This window comes from Dendrobium catenatum, unplaced genomic scaffold, assembly GCF_001605985.2.
Source record: "Dendrobium catenatum unplaced genomic scaffold, ASM160598v2 fragScaff_scaffold_133, whole genome shotgun sequence".
Taxonomy (NCBI): Eukaryota; Viridiplantae; Streptophyta; class Magnoliopsida; order Asparagales; family Orchidaceae; genus Dendrobium; species Dendrobium catenatum.
Window position 1 is genome coordinate 13,389,816 of NW_021318595.1, and position 24,088 is coordinate 13,413,903.

The 24,088-nt window shown below is 34.9% G+C and overlaps 1 protein-coding gene and 1 pseudogene across 8 annotated transcripts; both read right to left on the minus strand.

Annotated features, from left to right (window-relative positions):
* Positions 1 to 932: 932 nt before the first annotated feature.
* On the minus strand, positions 933 to 15,810 carry LOC110114873 (KH domain-containing protein At4g18375-like). Of its 8 annotated transcripts, none has more exons than XR_003702822.1 (8): positions 15,582 to 15,807; positions 10,767 to 11,351; positions 8,192 to 8,530; positions 7,839 to 8,093; positions 7,443 to 7,706; positions 7,225 to 7,278; positions 1,428 to 1,492; positions 933 to 1,269 (listed from the first exon to the last, which is right to left on the minus strand). XR_003702822.1 is itself a non-coding variant. In XM_028700270.1 (8 exons), the coding sequence occupies exons 2-7, from the start codon at positions 11,349 to 11,351 to the stop codon at positions 7,261 to 7,263; spliced, it is 1,371 nt and encodes a 456-aa protein (XP_028556103.1). In that variant the 5' UTR covers positions 15,582 to 15,810; the 3' UTR covers positions 933 to 1,492; positions 7,225 to 7,260. The 8 variants fall into 8 exon arrangements, 6 of the variants coding, with proteins under 6 accessions (XP_028556103.1, XP_028556087.1, XP_028556102.1 ...); XR_003702821.1 differs by having other exon boundaries at positions 933 to 1,277; XM_028700270.1 differs by having other exon boundaries at positions 933 to 1,492; positions 8,213 to 8,270; positions 8,340 to 8,530; positions 15,582 to 15,810.
* A 1,860-nt stretch (positions 15,811 to 17,670) lies between these two features.
* Positions 17,671 to 18,671, minus strand: LOC110114876 (annotated as a pseudogene).
* Between the last annotated feature and the right edge of the window lie 5,417 nt (positions 18,672 to 24,088).

Here is a 24,088-nt window from a genome sequence, read left to right on the forward strand (position 1 = left end):
GGCCGCTGGTTTATAAGAGGCGGAATACTTCCGCCTCCTCTGCCTGTTCCGCTCAAAAGGAGCAGGCCCCATTAATTTAATAAAGGGAAATTCAAATGGAGTGGGGAGAGGAGGTTTTGGGAGGGAAATTGTATTAGGAAGGTTTGGGTATTAAAGTGTAAGGGAAGATCAAGGATAAATGGGTAGTGATTTGGATAGACGCCGATATTAAATCTCTTTATCAAATTGTTTGCTAGACATTTTAAGGTCTTAATGATGTCAGAATTCCATGATCTTTGGCTCGTTGGATTCATCTCGTCGAGCCACTCGATTCTACTATAGCATATCACATTTGGAAACCGTTTGGAAATCCAAATTATGATTCGAACCCTCCAACAACAGTTCGGGCCCTTGAATTGGACCCATTTGGGCTCAGATTGAGTTGACTTTGGTGTCGGTGGGTTCGTATTTCCAAGATGTTCAATTCGAATGTAGAAATATGAGTTCGGATGGTCCAAATTTTAATTTTAAAAGTTTCCAACTTAATTTTTTCTTGAGATTCGTGCCCGATCAAGATAATTTTTTGAGGATGTGCCATTGACATAACTTGTAAATATAAATAGAAGCCTAGTTGTAATCGAAAGGTTGGATGTTTTGGGGGAAAATTTTGAGATAATTAGGATCTATCTTTTGTCATGTATCTTGGTAAAGACCGAGCGGTGGAACTTCCATGAGAATCTAATTTGGGGGCTTCTTTAACAGGCCGGAGAGCAAGCTTTGGTGTCAAATTTATTTTCACAAAATCATCTTCTACGCACCCCACAACAACCATCTGAGAAGAACTTGAATGTCTTTACCTATACAATTATGAGCATACAAACAATAGACTATTTTACTGAACTGAATAATTCCAGATATTCTACAAAATTGACCGACATGCAGTAGGAGCACTATTACCAAAACTGAAGCAAAATATTAATAAATAAAAATAACAATTGTAGTTAGCATTCTAGTACAAAAGCCCAGAACCAAAACCAAACTGGACGGATCGCACTTGCAGACAGCTCACTTACATGTGGATGATATTATTTACAGATACTCTTTAGACGTTAATGAGAGAAGAAATTGAAGCCGAAATCCCAAGGCCGGGATTGATATTAAAGCATTATAGCACAAGCTGATGAGAAGAAATAATCTACAAAAGATGTTGCTGTACCTGTACTTGATGCATTCTCCAGACTTGTAGAGACATGAACCAGAATTGGATGGGGCCATTACGGTAGTTCATCACTACACAACTTCAACGATAAATTTTTAGGCGTGGACTCTTAGATCCATAAAACAGGAGTACACAGCTGTTTACTCATACAGATTAACAGCACAAACATATTTACTCACAAAAACATGAGTACTTTGATCCTGCTTTATGGACATAGAGAGCTGCGTACCTTAATAATCTCTCACTTTCAACAGAGATCGCATTCAGCATATGTACAATTCCCATTCTGATAACCTATATCAATTATCACATGTATGTTAAGGTAATGATAAAGCAAACGTAAGGAGACCTGTTAACGATTAGTAGGTAGACAACCTTTTGATGAAACAATATAAGCAATTAATTATTCAAGTTAAAAGAACAAATCAGCTTAAGGCTACAAGAAATGTTTGAGTGCGCCTAAATGATTAATCAATCATTAGAAAGAATTTGTAATTTTGTGGAGATGCTCATATAAAAATCACTGGTATTGATTCCTTCCAAAGTTATAATCAAGCAGATTTCCTAAAGAAAGCAAGGTTCTTCATGATTTCCAGGACCTTCTATTAAGCATGATGGTTATTACAATAATCTCAGCATATGATCAAGAAATCCTAATAAGCCAAGTACGGTGCAGACATGCTTCAGCTAGAAGAAGCCAAATAGGCACTAGTTCTGGAGTAAACAAATATTTTATGGTATTTACACATGTTCAGTGACTTGCAAGCAGAAAAAACAAAAACAAAGACGAAAATTTTCATAAATTATCCTCTTTATATTCTCACATTTGTCTCTTTCTTCCTGCCTTATTATATGCCAATCGACATCTGTACAATAACTAGCTAATAGTTTTCCATAATTTTGTATTCACATGGACAATTTCTATAAAAGAAGGTATGTGCATAGTTTAGGGTTTTGGAATCCACAATGAAAATTTAGCAGTATATTTTAAGTTTAAAGGGCATCTATTTCTGTGTTGACATAGTGATTATAAGATATACCTAGAACATGAATCCAAATGTTGCCTAATATGCCATGCCATGTCCAAGTGAGCAACTAATGCACTAGCGCATGCTATTTGCCGTGGTAAAAGAAATAATGATAAAATGCAGGATAATATCAGAATTTCAGAGAACAACTTTGCAACAAGAGAGCAAATAATTATCATTAGAGAATGCAACATTCTTTCTTCCATTATTGATATAACTATACTCAAATAAATACTATAAATCAAATCAATAAAGGAATCTAGATTATCATTTCTATAGAATGATCAGATATAATACCTTCCACAACTAAATTTCTTCCTCTACTTGAAATAAAATTGGTGGTGCACAACAAGAAAATTGCTCCACATGGAACAGAAACGAAAAGCAAAAGAAATGCATTTTTATTGAAATAAAAGAATAGAAATAATGGCATTCTAGCATATCTACATGAAAATCTTATCCACAGTACAAAGAACCTCGTGCCTCCACAAGTGCAACCACCATGATTAAAACAAAAGTAAAAATGGCCAAATACAACCTGCCATTTGCCATAAAAGATGACCTGAGTAAAGAACCTAAAACCCCTCGCTAGCAGCACAGCAAGGCAAAGAAATAAAAAACCAAAAACTAAAGATTAAAAAAGGAACTAAAGATCGAATTAAATTTGGTTCCAAGTTGAAATTTGTTTGCAATAGAACCAAAACGAATTCTAAAACTTCAAAATGAAACCAACCATTAAGCTATGAATCTTCGATCATTTCAATTCGATTCTAGTTTAGTTTCCATTTTTCGGCCCAAAAAATACTTACCCTCATAAATTTATTTTCAAATGAACAGTTACGAACAAACTGGTCCTTCAGCATTTTTTAGGCAAAACAATTAGGAAGCATCATTTAAATGAATCTGGAATCTTTGGTTGCAGAATTTTTTGTTCTACTAGTTTCATTATCATAATCATCAGGATAAGTCTTAGCCATTCACTTTTGTGCTTAATAACAAAATAAGGAGTTTGACCTAACAAAATGATTTAACCTTCTTGAAAAACAAGGATGGAGGAATTCGCTTCATAAGCAACAAAAAGTAAAGAAAGTGCACAACAAATTTAGCTATTATTTGTTGGCATCTAACAACCACTACTAGATTGAGTTGACCAAAAAGAGGTCTGTCATCACGATGTTCATTACATAGGCTAACATGTAACTGATTGATCTCTTCATCCCTAATGTGCAGTTGATGTTGTGTTTGTTGATGCAATCATGCTATGAGCTCATAAGGATAATCATCTTACTTGAATCCCTCTTGTTGCTAGGAAGGCATATTTTCTGGCAATAACTAATCATGATTATCTTCTACTTGTGCGGTTGAAGCCACGCTCCAATTTTTTAAGCAGAGATAAACCCTTTGGGGAGGTTGATTATGTAAATGCAAACAACCTAAGCCAAGTTGTGATGTAGGTCTGTATCACAACCTAATTACCATCAACATAATAATTTTCTTCATTACAGGGAAACTCATTTTCACCCACGATCTTGGTTTCATATTTCTTTACCTATTTTCCCACCTTTCAAATGGGAGTGACATTTTAAATGGATTATAGAGGTGGCAGGATCTTCTTCAAGAGCATGAATTTACCCATTGGTATGTTGTAGTGTTTGCTCACGTTGGAACCTTGTATAAAGAATGATCACCCATGATTTTGAGATGGCACTTATAGTGATCACCATTTTATGCTCTAGAATTTAAGCATTTCAACTCCTTTGGAACTTGTATACCCAAGATTTCCTTCCCGAACATTTGGATAGATAGCAACCGGGTCGTGATGAGGGTATCCCCTCTCAGGAGCAAATCCCACAAAGGACTAGCTCGGAATCAGCAGAGAAACTCACCCAAGGAGAATGACAAGCATCGCTCACTCACATCCGCAAGGGAGCTCCCCCAGCTCTGGGTGACCAAGAAGTTCCTCACTAAGCAAATAGATTGTCACTCGTCTCAATAAGATTGTCCTCCTCCGATACCTCCATACTCAACTATAGAAAGCACCCACCCTAGAGAGTTCACAATCCCTTCAACGAATACCAGGCCCAAAGCCTCTTCACCCTCTGCAAACACCTCCGCTCGCCTTTCCTGACAAGGCGACTGCATGCCTTCCACATCAATTGCTGACCTGATGAGAGCTATATCCCCTCAGGAATAGCCCACAAACTCGCTCTACTCCTCCTCGTCCCTCCCAAGCTCACTCAATAACAGACAATTCACTGGACTATTGACTTCGCCATCCTGCAACCAAGCAACCAAGAGGCGACACATATCGTAGATTAGTATGTAGTGCTATACCAGTATTATGTGTGACTTGTATTTTTACTTTTCTCTGTATGACCTTTTTTATAGCCCTCAAAACCCTACAAATGAGGGGTGATGATGAACGATTTGGAACTTTTTGAACTTTTTTTATCAAGAGTTTCAGTTCTCGTATTTTTTTAATTGAGATGGTGGATATTCTACCAACTTACTTTCCTCTCTACTCTCCCTACTATCCATTCTCACTAACAGGTTCTCAACTCACCAAAAGGATCTGCTAGTAAAGTCGAGTATCATTCACCAAACAAATTTGGATTCAACAAAACCCAAGCTTGTCAAGACTTTCTAGTGGTGGAACTATAGGGATTTGACCCAAATGTCGATATGATGTTTACCATGCGAGTTGAAATATATTTGGTCAAACCTTGGCCTATGATATGATTGTCAGGACTAAAGTTTAAAAAGACAAAATTGAGAATTGAAGCATTTTGCCTTAGTGAGGCGAGGCATTAGCCTTGAGGTGGATTGAACCATAAACCACAAAAACATTTTTTAAAAACTCATACAATTAAAAAATAATTTATAAATATAGCATAAATCATTGATAGATTTAATTTCTTCATCATCATAAATCATAAATTCATGTACTAAGGGGGAAAAATAGTTCACAATCATAAATGTGAAACTTATTAGAACATATGAACCGCATTCAAATAGTGATCGAACATGGTTCAAACTTGTTTCAAAGATGTTTGTGCCCTATTTGAAACATGATTGAACATGGTTGAACCATGATTAAACCTTGTTCCAACCATTTTCGATCATGGTTTAAATAAGGCTTGATCATGGTTCAAACCATGTTCAAATAAGTATTTAAATCTTTTTGAATAAGCATTCAAACCTTATTCGGTTGAAGCACAAATAAAGACATAGGACATAGAGAAATGAGCAAGAACGTGTTGGCAGGACAAACATGAAAAGTGACACATCATTACTGATTAATACACACAATTATATATATAAAAACTCACATAAACGGGTGTTTGTATTTTCACATTCTTATTACATATAAACATTAATATATTTTTGTGTATATGTTTGTATTTGCATTTGTGTGTGGGTGTGCAGGGTGGACTTTTCTCCTTCTTGGAGGAAAATCAACATTCTCCGCCCTATTAAAAATTGATATTATGTTATTAAAATTCAAGATTAAAATTGTCCTTTTTTTGATATATATATGAAAAATATTTATTGTTGAAATGTCTTGAACATGATTTAAAAAAAAATCGCTCATGGTGTACGCTTCAAGGAGTGCCTTGATATGAGATGTGCAAAAAAACATGAGGTTGATGCCTCATTATCCGTAGGGAGGCTTATGATTTTTTATCCTAGGTATACACCTCGAATGATTTTTTAGAACATGCATTTGAACACATAAGTTTGTCGTTGTTGGAATAAATATCCTGAATGTGATTTAAATATAGTCCGAATAAATTTTGAATACAACAACAACAACATCAAGCCTTTGTCCCACTACGTGGGGTCGGCTACATGAATCTTTTTTCGTCATTGTGTTTGATTAAAAGTCAAATTCTCATTTAAATCTAATAAAGAAAGATCATTTCTAATATTTTCTAACCAAATCTTTTTAGGTCTACCTCTACCTTTCTTAGAGTGTAAGATAAGATTAGAGAGAGTCACATTCGATGGTTTGGTTACATCAAACGGAGGCCTTCCGATGACCCAGTTAAGAAAGTTGAGGTGTTAGATTTGACTTATGTTAAGAAAGGCAGAGGTAGACCTAAAAAGACTTGGTTAGAAAATATAAGAAATGATCTTTCTTTATTAGATTTAAATGAGAATTTGACTTTTAACCGAACACAATGACGAAAAAAATTCATGTAGCTGACCCCACGTAGTGGGACAAAGACTTGATGTTATTGTTGTATTCAAACTTTATTCGGACTATATTTAAACCGTATTCAGAATATTTATTCCAACAACGATAAACTTATGTGTTCAAATGCATATTTTAAAAAATCATTCGAGGTGCATACTTAGAATAAAAAATCATAAGTCTCCCTACGGATAATGAGGCATCAGCCTCATGTTTTTTGCACATCTCATATCAAGGCACTCTTTGAAGCATACACCATGAGCGATTTTTTAAACCATGTTCAAGACACTCCAACAATAAATATTTTCCATATATATCAAGAAAAAATGACATTTTTAATCTTGAATTTTAAGATCATAATATCAAATTTTAATAGAGTGGAGAATGTTGATTCTCCTCCAAGAAGGAGAAAAATCCACCATGCACACCCATACACAAATGCAAACACAAACACATACACAAAAATATATTAATGTTTATATGTAACAGGAATGTGAAAACACAAACACCCGTTTATTTGAGTTTCTATATATATAATTGTGTGTATTAATCAGTAATGATATGTCACTTTTCATGTTTATCCTGCCAACACGTTCTTGCTCATTTCTCCATGTCCCATGTCTTTATTTGTGCTTCAACCACAAGCTAGCATATAAGGCTCATCACAGCCAGCCTAATTCATATCACTATCTGCATATATATAAATCTCAATAGGCAACTTCTCTTATGCACTACTTTAAACACCACAAACATAAGCCTATAAAATATTCATCAAGAAATTATGACAATTTGAAAACTCTTACCTGATGCCGCCAAATTTATAAACTTCACCAAAATATCTAATTATCACCATCAATCTGCAGAAAATATTAACATAGAAAATTAAACTGCGAAAAAAAAATGATGAAAAAAAGAAATTTTAAAAATAGAAAACTGAAACATAGGTCAAATAGTAGACAAGTGCATGGACGTGCCCATCTGATTTCCCAACTACTGCATATTGTATAAGCAAATAAAGTACCTCTGGACCACCAGAGACAGCATGGATTTCTAATGGCACCCTACCAACAGAAGCAGTGTACTCAATAGAGTGGGAATGTCCATGATTGAATGGTTCAAAGCTTCTGCCAGAACATATTGATCCATGAGTAGAATTTCTTGACAAAAAATGAGATGAAGTAGAAGGGGGTGTCAAAAGTAAGCCCTTCCTTGCAAAATGAGTGATTTTCAACCGTTCTATCACTTGTATAAGGGCATCTCTGGCATTTGGAAGATCTCCACAAATCTAGAAATACAGATGATCATAGTATCTCATCTTACTTTGAAAAATTCAACATAATGAACTGCTAGCATACCCTGCTGAGTACACAATATTTCAAGGAAAAAGACAGAAAACAATAAATGCATGCATCCTTACCTGTACCAATGCATCATCCACAGATGCAACACTTGGAAGCGAGTTTTCAACTATGGAGATGCTTGCTTGTGTAGTTCTCCTCATCTCCTTGATGACAAAACCCCCCTTCCCAATCAAACCACCAACCTGTGATCTTAGCACCAGAAGACGTGTCACATATGAAGGTCCCTCACATCCGCTTTCCAACTTCCTACTGCAACTAGGTTGCAAGTGTGTCGCAGCATTGATGGTTGGCGAGTTTGAGATTCCCATGAACTGCATACTAAGTGAATCGAGGATAAATAAAACATTTGTGCATGAAGATAATTGCAATGATTATAAAGAATCACAGAAACTGAACAAGTAAGACATGCCTCTTTTGCTGAAATTAATACCATGCAGTCTTCTTCATCAAAAGAACAATCTAAATTTATTGTTGCCCCGGATTCCTGCCTGATCTGATTGATATTAGCACCACCCTTGCCAATCACTTCTCTAATATTAACAGAAGGGCACACCAACCTCAAGATAAACTCATAACTATCCTCCGTTGGAGTGTAAGGCCTTGTTGCTGGATTCCAGACCAAATTGCAACTAAATGGTTTGTAGGATGCTTTGGAAGTAATCTGGTCATGGGACCTTGATGGATGTTCATGAAGGAGACATGAAATTTGAAACAAAGCTTCTCTCACTATCAAAGCATCTCCACTAATCTGATACCAAATAGGTTTTACAAGATGAAATAATTTAATTACTAGAAGTCATAGAGCTACTGAAGTAAGGAATTATTGACCATGGCACTGGTAAAAATAGGAGTAAAAAAGCATGTGTATACGGGTTTTAAAACAGTTATTATTTTCAGATAATAATTAAGCAACTAAAAAAAAGAACACATTGGTAACACCAACTGGAGTTAAAGATCATTGTTTACCTCCTTTTTAGAATTGATCATTCTTAAACTACTATTAAGTCTCAAGTCATGGTCATATAATTAATCAAAAGTGTTCATAGAGTTTAACGGATTAAAATTTAATTAATCAAAGCATATTGCACTTATGGGAAATTTGACTCTGAATAAAATAAACTCCATCTATGCCTTCCTTATGCTAAACTGAGAAAATATTTAAGAAAAACTTTTATTGTTGCGTGTATGTATTTCTTTTGAATCTATATAGTGAGTTATTTGTATTCATACCGGGTATGTCTATTATGGAAGCTATACATTTATTGAGAGGTTTGATGGAGAAGTATAGAGAGAATAAGGAGGGTCTTCATATGACATTTATTGATTTAGAGAAAGCATATGACCAAGAGAAGTGATATGGAGAGTTCTATAAAAGAAAGGGGTTAATAATGCTTATATTCAAATCATTAGGGATATGTTACTCGTGTTCAAACACAAGGTGGTTTGATCAAGTATTTTCCTATTTCAATTGGATTACATCAAGGATCAGCCTTAAGCCAATAGCTTTTTGTTGTAGTCATGGATTGTCTTACTAGAGATTTGAAGAGGATATACCCTGGTGCATGCTTTTTGTTGATAATATTCTTCTTGTTGATAAGACTAGAGAGGGAGTTGAAGGGAAACTTGAATTATGAAGGTCAACCTTAGAGTTTAAAGAATTTCGTTTGAGTAGATCTAAAATCAAATACATGGAGTATAATTTTAGTAGTAATAGATCTAGTCGGGAGTTGTGACATTGAGTGATCAAGTCATTAGAGTACAAGTTTTAAGTATCTTGGATCTATTGTTCAGAGTGATCGTGAAATAGATGGGGATATTATTAACAGAATTCAAGTTGGATGGTTAAAGTAGAGGAATGCATCGGGCTTCCGGTGTGATAGAAAAGTACCACTCAAACATAAGGGAAAATTCTATAAGATGGTGGTGAAACCTGCAATGCTTTGTGGTGCAGAATGTTGACCATTAAAAGAAAAGCATAATATTAAATTAAGTGTTGAGAAGTTGAGGATGCTCAGATAGAGAGTGGCTTTACTCATAGAGACAAGATATGAAATAAGTATATACATATGTTGGAGTAGCTCTAGTGGCACATAAGACTAGAGAGAAATAAAGAATCCCCTTATATGATTTGATCACATAAAACGAAGGCCTTCCGATGACTTGGTTAGGGGAGTAGATTTAGTAGATTAGCCTATGTTAAGAAAGGTAGAGATAGACTTAAAAAGACTTGGTTAGAAAATATTAGAAAATATCATTCTTTATTAGTTAAATGAGAATTAGACACTTAAGAAGATACAATGGAGAAAAAGGATTCATATAAACCGACCGCACGTAGTGGGATAAAGGTTTGATATTGTTGTTGTTTGTCGTTGTATAATCCCTCTCTATAAAGTATTAAAAAAACAAATATATGCTAAATTTGTTTGCCTTACATTGAACTCATGAGGAGCAAATGTTTCCCTCTCTCGAGGTGATATGTTCTATTTTCTCCTTATAATGCATATTTTGAAGCCAACAATCATCAAGGCAAAACAAAAATTAAGGAATCACAAAACATAAAACAAAAAATAGAAAATTACACTTAAAGTCCAGGAGGTATAATTTACACTTAATGTTGGTTCACATTTTTTTAAGCACTTCACTTAGATCCCTATTACAATAGCTTCTTTATGTAAGGACTATCGTGTGGATAAATAGTAGCATTAAGGAAGAAGTGTATGTTGCATTTTCTCACAAAAAAATAATAAAAAACATCTCATACAAGATCACCTGATAGCATTTAACGGTAGAGAAATAAAGTTATTATGGTAGACACGTAAGGGTAAACATAAAATAAATTGAGGGGCCCAAAGTAAAATTCTAAAAATAGAAAATAGGGTTTATAGCAAACGTAACAGTTTTAAATTAATTCAATAGGTAAGCTGTTATAAACAATAAAATGTATGTTCTTAACAAAGGATATTAAGAATATTTCTACTCCATACCTCAAGAAGTTCTTCAGTACTATCAGCACAAATTGGAATACGTTCATCATTCCAAATGCAAATTCGAGCTCCAGTGTCCTTCCTCATATTCTTTATAGTATGACCATGCCTCCCAATAACGCAGCGTGACTGATCTGATGGTATCAGCAAGCGAGCAGTAACTTGAAAAGCACTGAAGTGGTCATCTTCATTACAAATCAATGGTCCATCTAGCGCAAGCCTCTCATGCACCCTGAAGAGGGCATCTTGTGCAGGACAAACATAATCTTTTTTATAATTGAAGGGATTGGTTTCTTTGAATGAACTAGAGATAGTAACAATACGCTCATCACAACCTTGCATAGCACCTTCAATCAGTACCCTGGCTCCAGTATCAGCTCTTATATGCTTCATAATCTCACCACCTTGGCCAATTACACGTCCTGCTTTTCCTTTAGGACATAAATAGCGGTATACAGTATGTTCAGTTGGGAGATCATGTAGCTCTCTTTGATCATTGAGGCTTCTCCTCTTGCTTACCTCATTTTCTATAAAGCTATCATGAAAATAGGATCTTTTCCTACGACATTTTCTCTCTTCATCCATCTAATGCAAATGGAACAAACTTCTTTACCAAAAACACTATATTGACATGCAAATATGCATCAAAAATAGAAATATATAGCTGAGGGTATTGTCAAAAAAAATCCTTGCAGTTCTGCAACAACGGTTCATTTCATATTAGAGAAAAATAAACTAGGAAACAAGAAGAAAAAAACTAAAGAAATACAAGAGGAAATCATAAAACTACTCTAGCATCAATATAAGTATAAAATCTCAACCCTGTACGCCAAAATAAAAAGAAAAGAATGACAGAGAAGAGATGGAAATCCAAAATTATAGGTAAAATAAAATGTAGCAAGAAGATGAACTTTAGAATCCCAAGTGCCCCTGCCCAAATGGAATACAACAAATTACAGAGCTTAAAGCATGTTTCTGTTTTCATGTTTGTGAGCATGGTTTCACGTATTGAACAATATTATGATGTTGCACCTAAAGTCTTTAATCAGCTTATTAGAATTCAATGAAAACTTCAAATGATTTTTTTATTATGACTACTTCAGGAATTGGTCATTGAAAAGAAATATTGTGATTATAGAATAAATTGCCTGAAGCATATCAAAGATGCATGCTTCAAAAGGATATCATGTAACCTGTATTCAAGTTGTTTGATACACGTTATGCACATCTACTTAAGAATTTAAATACATTGGAAAGTTACATCACAAATATGGACTTATGGTTATATATGTAGGTTACATACTACGAAAGTTTAAATATTCTTGAGTAAAGTTTTGTAGACTATATGTGCACATACATTTGTAATGTATGCATACCCTTGTGAGGTGTGATCAAGTCTTTATATTAATATTTAGATGGGAGCACTAACAAGAATAGCAAAGTGAATTGTATTCATAAAGAGATGTCCTTAGGACAAAGTATGTAGGTATTAGCATTGGCATGTGTAAGAACAAGCATTTCCAGGCTGTGCTTCATCACTAAAATTATAATTTAACATGTATATTAAAAATATTTCTTAATGATAAATAATCCTATATAATGGAACCTCAAATGTATAATCTTTATTTGTTATAGATTTTTAACTATGAGGGCATTCAAAGATGATATTCAATGCATCCTTGATTATTTTGTAAGAAGAAAAAACTTTTTTTTCTAAATAAAATTTAACCTATACTAAACTCCATACATCTGCTTGTGATAATTTATAATATTATCAATTAATAGTGGTTCAAGGTCATCTCAGAAATATCAAATACGTAGTTGCATTCCAAGAATATAAGCCTTCTTCTTAATTTATCCTTAAGTTTTGAGAGCATAGACTTGGACCTTACAATTTCTTCCACATTCAACTTCTTCGGTTTTCAATCCTCCATCATGTGCATCACAGGTGTTCACATAATAATTTAGTATCAAACCTTCAAACTTTACAAGCTTCTCAAACCCACAAGGAGCAAGCCAACTCAAGTAAGCTTGTCAGTTTGAGTGAGTTGGACTGAAATCATTATAAAAATTTTAATTTCTATTCAACTCAAGATCAAACTTTATTTGAGCAAACAAGCTAGAAATTGGTGTTTGCTTAACTTTGCAAAAAACCATATATATTATATGCATGGTATATATTACATAGCACATAGAGTATATATTTATATATCTTACACATTTTGAGTTATGCATATGCTAATTCAAATCATGTCAAATTCCAAATCAAATCAAGTTCAATTGTATCATGAATTGAGCTTGAAATTAATTCTCATTCATTCAACTTCCAAATCTTAATTATTTAGTAGGAATACTACTAAATATAAACCCTGAACTAATATACCAATTTTTGCAACTACAAATTACCATAGCACTTATATATTAATTAACTTCCTAATATCTATTAACTTATACTCCTTGTATGCCTCAAATTCATAAAATTATATTTAGTTATCTCTCTTAAATAAGATGTTTACCATCAATCATGTTTGACCACAAATGAACTTGGCATAAGAAGTAAGTCTAGCCCTGACACATTATATTCTATTTATAACACCAAATACAAGTTTATTTCCACGATAAATTTTACACTTACTAGTTACAAATCACATACAATAATGTTAAGATAATATTTTTCTTAGTTGTTAATTGAATATAATAAACAGTAATATAGTGGTCATGTCTCCAAAAATAATGTCTTCTAGTTGATTTATAAAATGAGTAATTCATAATATACATATACATGCCAAAGCACTCATTTATTAAACTGATGATCTAATACTACTGTGAACAAAACGCAAATCAAATTAAATATAATAAGTTTCAATTACAACATTATTCAGTCACACCTAGCAATCCTATGCTTTCCAAACTATCTCAATTTATTTTTGAAACTCCACAATTATAATTACATTTACAAATCAAATGACAATAAACTATAGAAAATCATAATGCAATGACAACAATCAAATTCAATAAGAAATAATCTTACATTTTATTATAAATCACTTTCACTCCTGGCCACATGCAACATAATCATAGAGATGGCTAGGACGGGAAAGAAAGAAAAATATAAATTGGCATCATCATCATTTCATTATCCAAAATATTTGATGGCAACTTTTTATAAATTATAATTATATAATCATCTCTATTGAACATTTTTGCGTAAATCTTTGCATCAACCTTCAATATACCCCATTTTATTCCCCACGCATTTACGTATGAAGTCTTATATAAGATAACATAACTTGCTGCCCTAATAAAATGTGCAAAAATCACAACTAACTATCCTAGTAAGTGAGACAAATTCAAACAGTATCGCATGCTAACAAATTCATAATATACAGGAAAAATGAGAAAATTAAAACCCAAAAACAACATACCAATAATAATGAGGATATGCCTTCAGTGCCCCTGAACACACAATTCCTACCAAAGCCCTAAATCCATAGATAAAGATATGGCCTAAGTATGAAAGCAAACTCAATTGACTTAGGTTAAGCAGCAAGGATGTGATGCACAAATAAATATGCAAAAGGATAAGCATGATGTATCAAGTTGGCAAATATTTAAGGCCAACAACTTTGAAGAGATTATGATTATAGCGACGAAATGTTAAGGACAACAATACAAGCCACAATATAAAAGTTTAGTATGGGTTTCACGTAGCTCCACAGGTACAATATATGAAAATAGCACACCTAGAAAGGCATACCACTAGTAATGGCAAGGAGCTAATATTCCAAATATAAACAAAATAAAACAAGCCCTAAATAAATCACACATACCAAAACCATAAAACACAAACAAGTCGTATACCTATTAGACCAGATCTCACTTAATGATGTATAAATTTGACAGTTATTTCAATATAAATTTTTTTACCAGGATAGTTCAATGGGTCCTCACCAAGTTTCATCCATCACCACAAAGGTAGGCAATCATCACAAAAAAGGGGTTCTACCAAAATCTACAAAATCTGGTGAAGTGGTTCCAATATAGTTGTTAAGGCACAGTTACATAAAATAAGGATGTTAACCATGAAATCAGTTCATTATGCAAATAATGCCCTAATGCACGAATCTATGGTTTATATGTTAAACCTACTAAATGCATAAATTAGCTAAGTTGAAGCTAAAAATTCAGCTCTAGCAACTTCAAACCCAATCCAAAGAGTAAATACACCATTCCTATCACAGAATTAGTGAAGTGGCGTCAGGGTTTCTACATCATTACTAAAGCTTTTGTAAAGGAGAGAGCTAGGCGAAGATAAGGAGCGCAGAAGTGCTTCATACATCTAAATACTCTCTCAACATGCACGTCACAGTGGCCGAACAACAGCTGGTTGAAGTGGAAAGAAGTGGCGGTTGAGAGAAAAGAAAAAGAAACCCTTGCTAAAAATAATCAGGTTTGATGATAATGGGAGCAGCAAATACAAGATCAGGAAACTTCTTGCCGAGCAAAGGTAGGGCGGAACTTGCCAGCCAGACACACTAGCGCTAGCAGAAATGAGGAGTTCGTCGAGATACAACGCCGGCGGCGTAGCCACACACTCTTCGTCGTGCCTTTGAGTCTATCCATGATGACCATAAGAGGCAGTTTGGATGCAGGACTTAGTCTAAATCTTGCCAAACAGCAAATATGACAACTTAAATTCTACAGAAACTTAAATACCGTTCCTTCTCCGGTTTGATTTCAATCCTGTATCCGCTAGTTCGGCGGATTTACCGTATTTACCCAAAGAAGCGGGATAAAGAGGAGAAAGGTCGTAACCTTCGCGGCAAGCTCCCGCCGTGACTTCCGATCCGACAAGAACAACGTCGTCGAAGGAGGCGACAAAGCTTCTTTAGTGTCGAACTCTACTTCACGCGAAGCCAAAGCAAAACACGGGAGGGTAAGCAAACCCTAGACCAGCCTTATGCGGAAGAGCATAGACAGACGAAATAGAAGGGAAATTATAAAGATAGTTTGGGCAGCAGAACCATCGCACCAGTTCGCTCCACTTCATAGATTTTTTTTTTTTTTTTTTTTAGACTGGTAATAATTGTTCACGTGGGAAAGAGAACCTGCCTATTAAATTTTAAAAAAAAAATTACCATTTATTGATGTTGGTATTTAAGTTATTATTTAGGAATTGTTTGGCGAACAAATCTTCAGGAGCTTGCATAAGATACTTTTTAGCAATAGGACCATAATAAAGCAGAAATTTAAAAATGAAAAAATTATCTAAAATGAATGGTGCATTCAATAGAATGCGTCAAATAGATGAGTGCATTCTATGCGCTTGCCCATACATTCAGACCAGATCCGCCTTCTGCGGGGAGAAAGCAAAAGCGTTCGCGGGAGTGCGGGGAGAAAACCAAAGGCGTCCACCCGACAGCTTACTATGATGATATATATATTATTCTTTTAAGTTAGATATTTGAGTGTTATGTTATGTAAAGACTTAAACAATTTGCAGGCGAAGTGTGTCTCCATCTAGCTCCGATCTCTGCTTGAATTTCTTAGGTAAGTGGATAGTTATAAGTTAATTTTTTTGATATAAGATTATTCAATAATAAAATTTGTTTGAAGCTCCTCTAGCATGATATTTTATGTTAGAATATATGTATATGATAGTGTAATTAATTGTTCATTTTAATTAAAGAGTTGCATTTATTTACAGAACATGATATAAGAGTTGTAACATGATATAAGAGTTCTAACATGATATAAGAGTTGTATTTTTGTCATAGAAACAAGATTAGCGGTATTGATTATTGTTCATTTTCATAGATATATAGTGATGTGGTGATCGTCGGAAGAATCGGACATGCAAGAAGAAATTTCTCAATCCAAGGAACAAAGCACAAAACTTCAAAAGTTTCAAAAGAAGATAATATTCATCAATGCCCTCATCCTTCTACAATGCTCCATATATAAACTAGCTATAGAATGTTGTAGAAAATACTAGAGAACTATATACAAGAGATAGTTTATTCCTAAAACTGCACTTAATTAAAAATGCTCCATATCATTCTCCCCTTGCGTCAAAAGAGCTCGACTCTGTCGAGGCTCGTCATCAGGAAAGAGGTAGAGGTGGACATCCTAACCAGATCCTTGGGTCAAAGACTTTGAATGCAGACTTCAAAATTATCAAATTAAGAGGCTTTCCCCAATCTAAGTGAGGAGGTCCAGCCTTGAAACCATTGAATTAAACTAGCATTTCATATAGAGTAGCATTCGCAATTGTTATTTGCAGCATGTATGATTCATTTTGATTGAAATAATCGGGTTTAGGATCTGAAACGTAGAACTCAACGGCAGAATTCATCCGAGTTGTTACTCAAATTTTACTTTCCAAACTTCCACAAGATAGAGAGGCGAGCACATTCTCCCATTTAATTTTATCTCGTTTCTCCTCCTCATCCCAAATGTCATACAACACAAGTAAGAACTTTTTTCACATTATCTCATATTTAAGACTCTTTTGCAGTGCATAAAGTGTATCCAAAAGAGGTATATTCATTTTAAGAGATTCCAACATATCTACAATGATTTTTTTCACATCAAAGTTATTGGATACACAAACCCACATTTTAAGATCAAATTTCTCTAAAATTTCACTTTGTAGACATGTTGCAAGAGAGTTGTCTTTCCCATAACACCATGCTCCACTATAGATAGAAGTGAAATGTTTTTGTACGAATCAATTCTTGGATGCTCATTTCATGGTTTTCTCAACCACTGCATAACAAACTTCTTATCCTTGCCTCTACTGATGATATCATTTTTGGGCAAGATCCTATTTCACGTGATTTGTACAATGCACACTGCTGCTCCTGCTTTGCGGCCAATAATATTTGGTGGGGGCGGTTGTTTTCTAATCTTCTTCATTGATCTGTGAATCTTCCTCCTCCTTTGCTTCTTGTTGGTACATGTCTTCTACTATATGTTTCCACAATCAGACTCTGGCATTTATGAAACAGTTGGAGACCTGGTTTCTGGATAGCTATGTCTTCCTAGCCAACAAGTGCTTATCAGCATTGCTAGTGTACGGGTGAAGAAAGTGCTAAAAAAGCCAAGATCTGAGTATGGAGACTAATCTGTCTGGCAAACCTCGCTGAGGTCTCCAGGCCTCCTGCTCTATCATTCCCATCTGATGAAAAGCCCTTTGTTGCCTTAAATTCTGATCAATAAACCTTAGCTTGGGTTTTTTTTCCCTTTTGTGAGTCCAGAGCCGCTTCCCCATCATTGTCACCAAGAAGCTCGCATGCCTACTTAAGTTGGACGGTAGGGGTGTCAATACTTGATCCGACCCGAAAACCCAACCCGAACCCGACCCAAAAATTTTGGGTTCGGGTTAGGGATTTCGACCCGTTTGTAAAATCGGGTTGGGTTAGGGTTGACCCAGAAACCCAAAATCAACCTGGTTTGACCCGTTTTTAATTAATTTAGGAGGATTTTAATGGATGTTTATAAAATAAGTAAATGATATTTCAAAAAATTATAAACATTATTGCCCAAATTAAATGAGTCTTGATTTATTTTAAATTAATTGAAGTAAATCTTACCTTAATTTGATTTAGATTTAAATAAATTGAATTAAATTAAAAAAATTAATAAAATATACCCGAATCGGGTTGGGTTCGGGTTCAGAAAACTGGCCTATTTGCAAAAATGGGTCGGGTTGAACAGTGTCAGGTCAATTTCAGATCGGACCCGAACCCGACCCGTGACCCAGTTTTGACAGCTCTATTGGACGGTGATAGCATCCTTGAAGCATCTAAAATTCCTTGACATAGCCTTTCGTGCAAGTGCTTTGTACGGCATGGCGGAACCGAAACCCATTATCTAGTCAAATGAGTTCACCACCATTTGCATATACTCGCAATAGTTGTTGTATCTCTTCTCCACCTCAGCTAGAACTTTATCAAGTTTCTGCACAACCTCCTCCAGCCTCTTGAAGTTGGGTTCATATCCTTTAGTGACATTTCGTCGAACAACTTGGGAGTGTTGTACTGGCTCAGCTTGGGAATGTTATACATGAGGAGGAAGTAAAGTCGAGCTCGCTGGAGTTGCGCGGAGGTGTTTGGAATCATCTGCAGTGGTGGCAGTAGAAGAAGATGGAGGTTCGGGATCACGAATAAGTGGAGGGGGTCACATTGAAGGAGAGGGAGCTCAAGCGGAGGGTACTCTGGCGGTGGATCATGCCATCGGAGAGGGAGTTCAAGCAGAGGGTAGTCGTCAACCACAATCGGTTAATTTCAGAACTGTTTGCGATCATGTGAAGCGGATGAGAGGAGAAAAGAAGAAGATGAATACCTCAGTATGGTTGCCGACGAAATTCATATTCTCCTTATGGACCGAAGGATTTTGTCAATTCGATCAAGTGATGCTTTCACTTGAGCTTGATAAAGTGATATACAGCTTCAATCATCATCGATAGCTCATCTTCTTTGGCATCGATCGTCATCGATCGCCAATCTTATTCTTTGACTTTGATCATCGTCGACAGCCCACCTTCTTCTGCAGTCCATTTTTTTCGCAAGCTCCAGGCTTCGATATCAAACTGATGTGGTGATCGTCGGAAGAATCGGACATGCAAAAAGTGATTTCCCAATCCATGGAACAAAGATAAGCACAAAACTTCAAAAGCTTCAAAAGAAGATAATATTCATCAATGTCCTCATCCTTCTACAATGCTCCATATATAAGCTAGCTATAGAATATTCTAAAAAACACTAGAGAATTAGGTACAAGAGGTAATATACTCCTAAAACTGCACTTAATTAAAATGCTTCGTATCATATAGACTGATGAACATAAAAAGTTTAAAAGTGGTTAGTAGCTCTTGATCGAATTCCTGTCAAGAGAAGTATATGTATTATTATTACTAACTAATATACAAGATATTTATTCTAAAGAATAAGAAATTCAACTCATAAGTGTAAGACAGATAGTCAAATATACAACACATGTTAATGAAATTGCAGGACAATTTTGATATACAACCTAAAGTAAAATTTTACGTTATTATGTAATATTGAAGACACAGACACACTATTAAGACAAATAGGACCAGAAGCTCCAAGCTTTTTTTTTTCAAGATAAAGGATCCATCCAACAAAAGTAAGCACAAGGTATTATCGGATAAATAAAAATTATATAAGAACCATATATTTTGCAATATACATATAGATTGTATTTTGACAAAAAAATTTGATGTTCCACAATATTTACTTTGTAATGAATCTATCTAAAGAAAAACATAACCAGTCATAATCGAACCTTGACTTTGTCAACACCCTTCATCAGAAAAATTATTAGGTCCGGACACCTAACGCAGCTCTATATCCAGACGCCAATAACATGTTGCCACGTGCTCTTACTCTTTACCATGCGGCCAGACGACCCGAACCCGGTATTGCTATGTATTGACTGATTTGTGCAGACCGGGGTATTGATAGGTATTGCTCGATATTGGTCGGCAAAAATGAGAAATATCAATCTGTCAAGAGCAATACCGAGCAATACCTAGCAAACCCCAATTTTGCTAGGTATTGCTCGGTATTGGTCTTGACATAGCGGTATTTCTAGTTATTGTCAAGCAATACTTAGTAACACTGAACAATACCTAGCAATACCGAGCAATACCTAACAATACCCGAACATAGTAATACCGGGTTTCGTTCTGGGTCGGGTCGCCGGGCCGCACGATAAAGAGTAAGAGCACGTGGCGACATGTTATTGGCATGTGAATGTAGAGCTACTCAGGTGTCAGGACCTAATAATTTTTCCTTCGTCACCCCATATTCTTGCACAATATATGAGTACGTTGACGTTAGAGATTTAAAGTATACTCCGCTTCTTTCTCCCAAGAACAAGTCTGTCAACACCTCCTCTTATTCTCCTTTGTTCACAACACCCAGCCATAGCAGTCATCACTATTATTGCCAAACTTGTAACAGCAGTTCTGTACATATCATCCAGGCCGATCGAGGATCATCCTGGGACGATCAGTTGTAATTTTGTTCCAGATTCTGTACAGAAGTTACAAGAATGATTTCCTGTAGGGATCGTCCAGGCCGATCTAGGATCGTCCCGGGACAAATCAGTTCATGGCAAAAGTCAGAGAGCAAGGGGTTTTGAAAATTAATTATCGTCCTGAGAAATCGTCCCAGGACGATGTGAAATTGGTCAGATAATCCAGGACGATCGTGCGATCGGCCAGGCCGATCAGAGCATTTTAAAGCTGAAATCAGTCGTTTTGAAGAGAGAGAAAAATCAAAATAAAATATCTGAAATTTCTGAGGAGAGAGAAAGTCGAGGAGAATTTGGGAAAAGTTGATTTCGTGAGATGCTGGGCCGTTTTCGTCTGACGAGACTGTTCAAGAAAGTGGTGTACGCAAGGTAAGGCACATTCTGTCTTTCTCAATTTTCAGAACGGTAAAGTTTGAACGAATTTTCTGTCCGGATTTTTTTTCCGTTAGCGAATTTCGTCAGTATTTTGCGATTGGTTCAGTTTTTACCGCTTAACTTTTGGTATGTTATTGAAGTGCCGAGTGTGCACGTTTTGATTATTTTCTGGAGAATTTTGACCAGATAATTTTGATTTGGCTGTGTTTTCTTTCGACTGTAATTTCTAATAATTTCTGAATTTGTCTGGGCAGTAGAATAAAAGTATTATAATGTTGTTGTGAATGTTCTGTGGTAATTTGAATTATTTTAATTTATTTTAATAATAATTTGACCTAATATTTAATTTATCGAGTTTTATATGAGCAAAGTTTATCATTGGTTACACTTTGATTAAGTAATGACAAATATATTCATAAATCTGATGAAGAAGTTGAATTTCGAATAAAATGATGATTGAAAATGGAGTTTATATAATCTTATTAAGTAATAACAAATATATTCCTACAAAAGTTAATATTACTTCTGTCACACTTTGATTTTAAAACCAAAGCAAAATTTAGAAATTTGGATAGGATAGCTAAATGAAAGCCAAATAGTGATGACTTAATTTTTATATGAGTAACTGTATATGTATCCCATTAACTCCTTGAAACATCTTCATTCTTTGTAGAATGTCACAATCACTTTTATACTTTGGTGGCGAGCTCCAAGTTACAACTGAATTCACACCAAGTTATGTCAGTGGTAGGAATATGCCAATAATCATAGAGGACATTATACAATTGGCCCAACTAAAACTATAAATTATTCATGTGTTACAGCACAATCCATCGACATAGACAATAAATCTTTTATGTCAAATTCGTAATAACGGTGGATATACTGCGATGCATGTGATCGATGACGAGGTTTGTAAATATATGTTGCTAAAGGCTAGAAGGCGCACTTTTACGGTATATGTCAAGGCTAAAGAATTTATCCCAAGAGAGCATACCGGGATAAGCACAACAACATTCATATTTGGTGTTGCTATCCCTTGAACTCAAGTATATTGGTAAGTTATCACGTAACGTCTAAGTTTCATTTCTTTGGTAGTGGTCTTTCAAAAAAATATGTAATGTCGAAGCTTCCTTTTTTTTACAAGCATCTCCATTAGTGGAATCAACACACTTATGCATGGCTCGTGAATGGCCTGTACATTGCCCACGATTACTATATTTTCTTAGGGCTGTTGGGTTGGATAATGTTTAGCACCTCCATTTCATTAGAATAAATAATAATCTTATAAATACTTTGGTTGAGAGGTGGTGTCCTATGACCAACAGTTTCAACTTTGGGGAGATGACTGGCACACTGCAGGATGTTTAGGTTCTTCTTGGCCTTCGAATTGCAGGTCCTGTAATTGTTGGCCCAACTGTTATCGGTGAAGGTTTATGCTAGCAAAGCTGGCCTGATTGTTGTGATGAGCTTCTTGGAAGTCATCCTTGATGTGACAATGTGTATCATGATCCTGGAGATGCTGACATTCAAGCCAGCTTCATAATGGGTACTGCACAAGTGGAGTCCATGATACCTCTTAGATGGTTGAGATGGTAGAATTAAACACATCACATCAAGTCAAATCAGTCCCTCAAGCCCTTAAACCTCCCAAAATTTTAGAATTAATAGAATAGAATTATAATTAGGCTCTAATGACTCCCAATGCAGAAAACATAAAAATTTGGTCCTTATAAGTCCTAATGTATTGCACATCATTATATGGCACTTATGACTCCCAATGCATAGCACCATTTCCTCATTCTAAATTTAAACACTTTACATCTACTTAGGCATGCACAACATCAATAACAACCACCATCATTTCCTTCTCACATATTCAACCACATAAACATAGAAATATGACATTATTAATAAATACAAACAGAATTAAACACATCATAGAAATACATAGAGTTACACATTTATAATAGAGAAATGAGAATCTCATAGTAAGTTTACACACTTCTCAAAAGTTGCCAATTGTAAAGACATTCACTAAGTATGTTCACAACATCATCTCAGGGCTTTTGTAGTGATTTTTATCTGGTCTCAGACACATCACAATACTTAAAACCCTATATAATTAGAAACACCATATAAAAATTTAGAAGAAAAATGTTAAAATGTGTATAATAATAAAAGCAATAATATACCAAAAGTTATATGGTGAAAGTTTCCTAAATGATAGGATTTTTCCATTTTTTGTCATTAGAAACATAAAAATCATGTAAACTCTATATGATTAAAGATAAAGAAAGGGTAAATATTTGATCCTAACAACTTTCTCAACTAACCCATTGGATGAAAACTACTAGAATACCTTCAAAATAGAATTTTCTCATTAGAAATCTCTCCTCTCTCTATCTAGCAATCAATTGGTGGAAATGAGAGGGCATGAAAATTTTAGTGGATTGTGATATTTATAAAAATTATGGTTACAATGTCATGGCATCAGAAGGGCCAGTATTGCAGTGCTATCATGAAATTTATATTTTCAATTTAGCATATGAAGAGCTTGGTGCCACAATGCCTAAAGGCTAGGTTCCACAAACTCCTAGAAACCCCAAATAAACCAGAATATAGTGAACACAATGTCTCAGTGCTCAGACCCCAGCATCACAGTTGTAATGCCCCAAGGTATAATGGAAGAATTATACTTAACCCTATTTATCTCATATTTGATTTAAAATATATGAGAGCCAATTAAAAATACAAATATATATATACACACTTTTTCTCATTTCATTTTATATATCATCCAAAAGAATTATGTAGGACAATCAAGTATAGATAATCTATTCATCAAAACATAAACTAATAGATTATCAAAACTAAATACT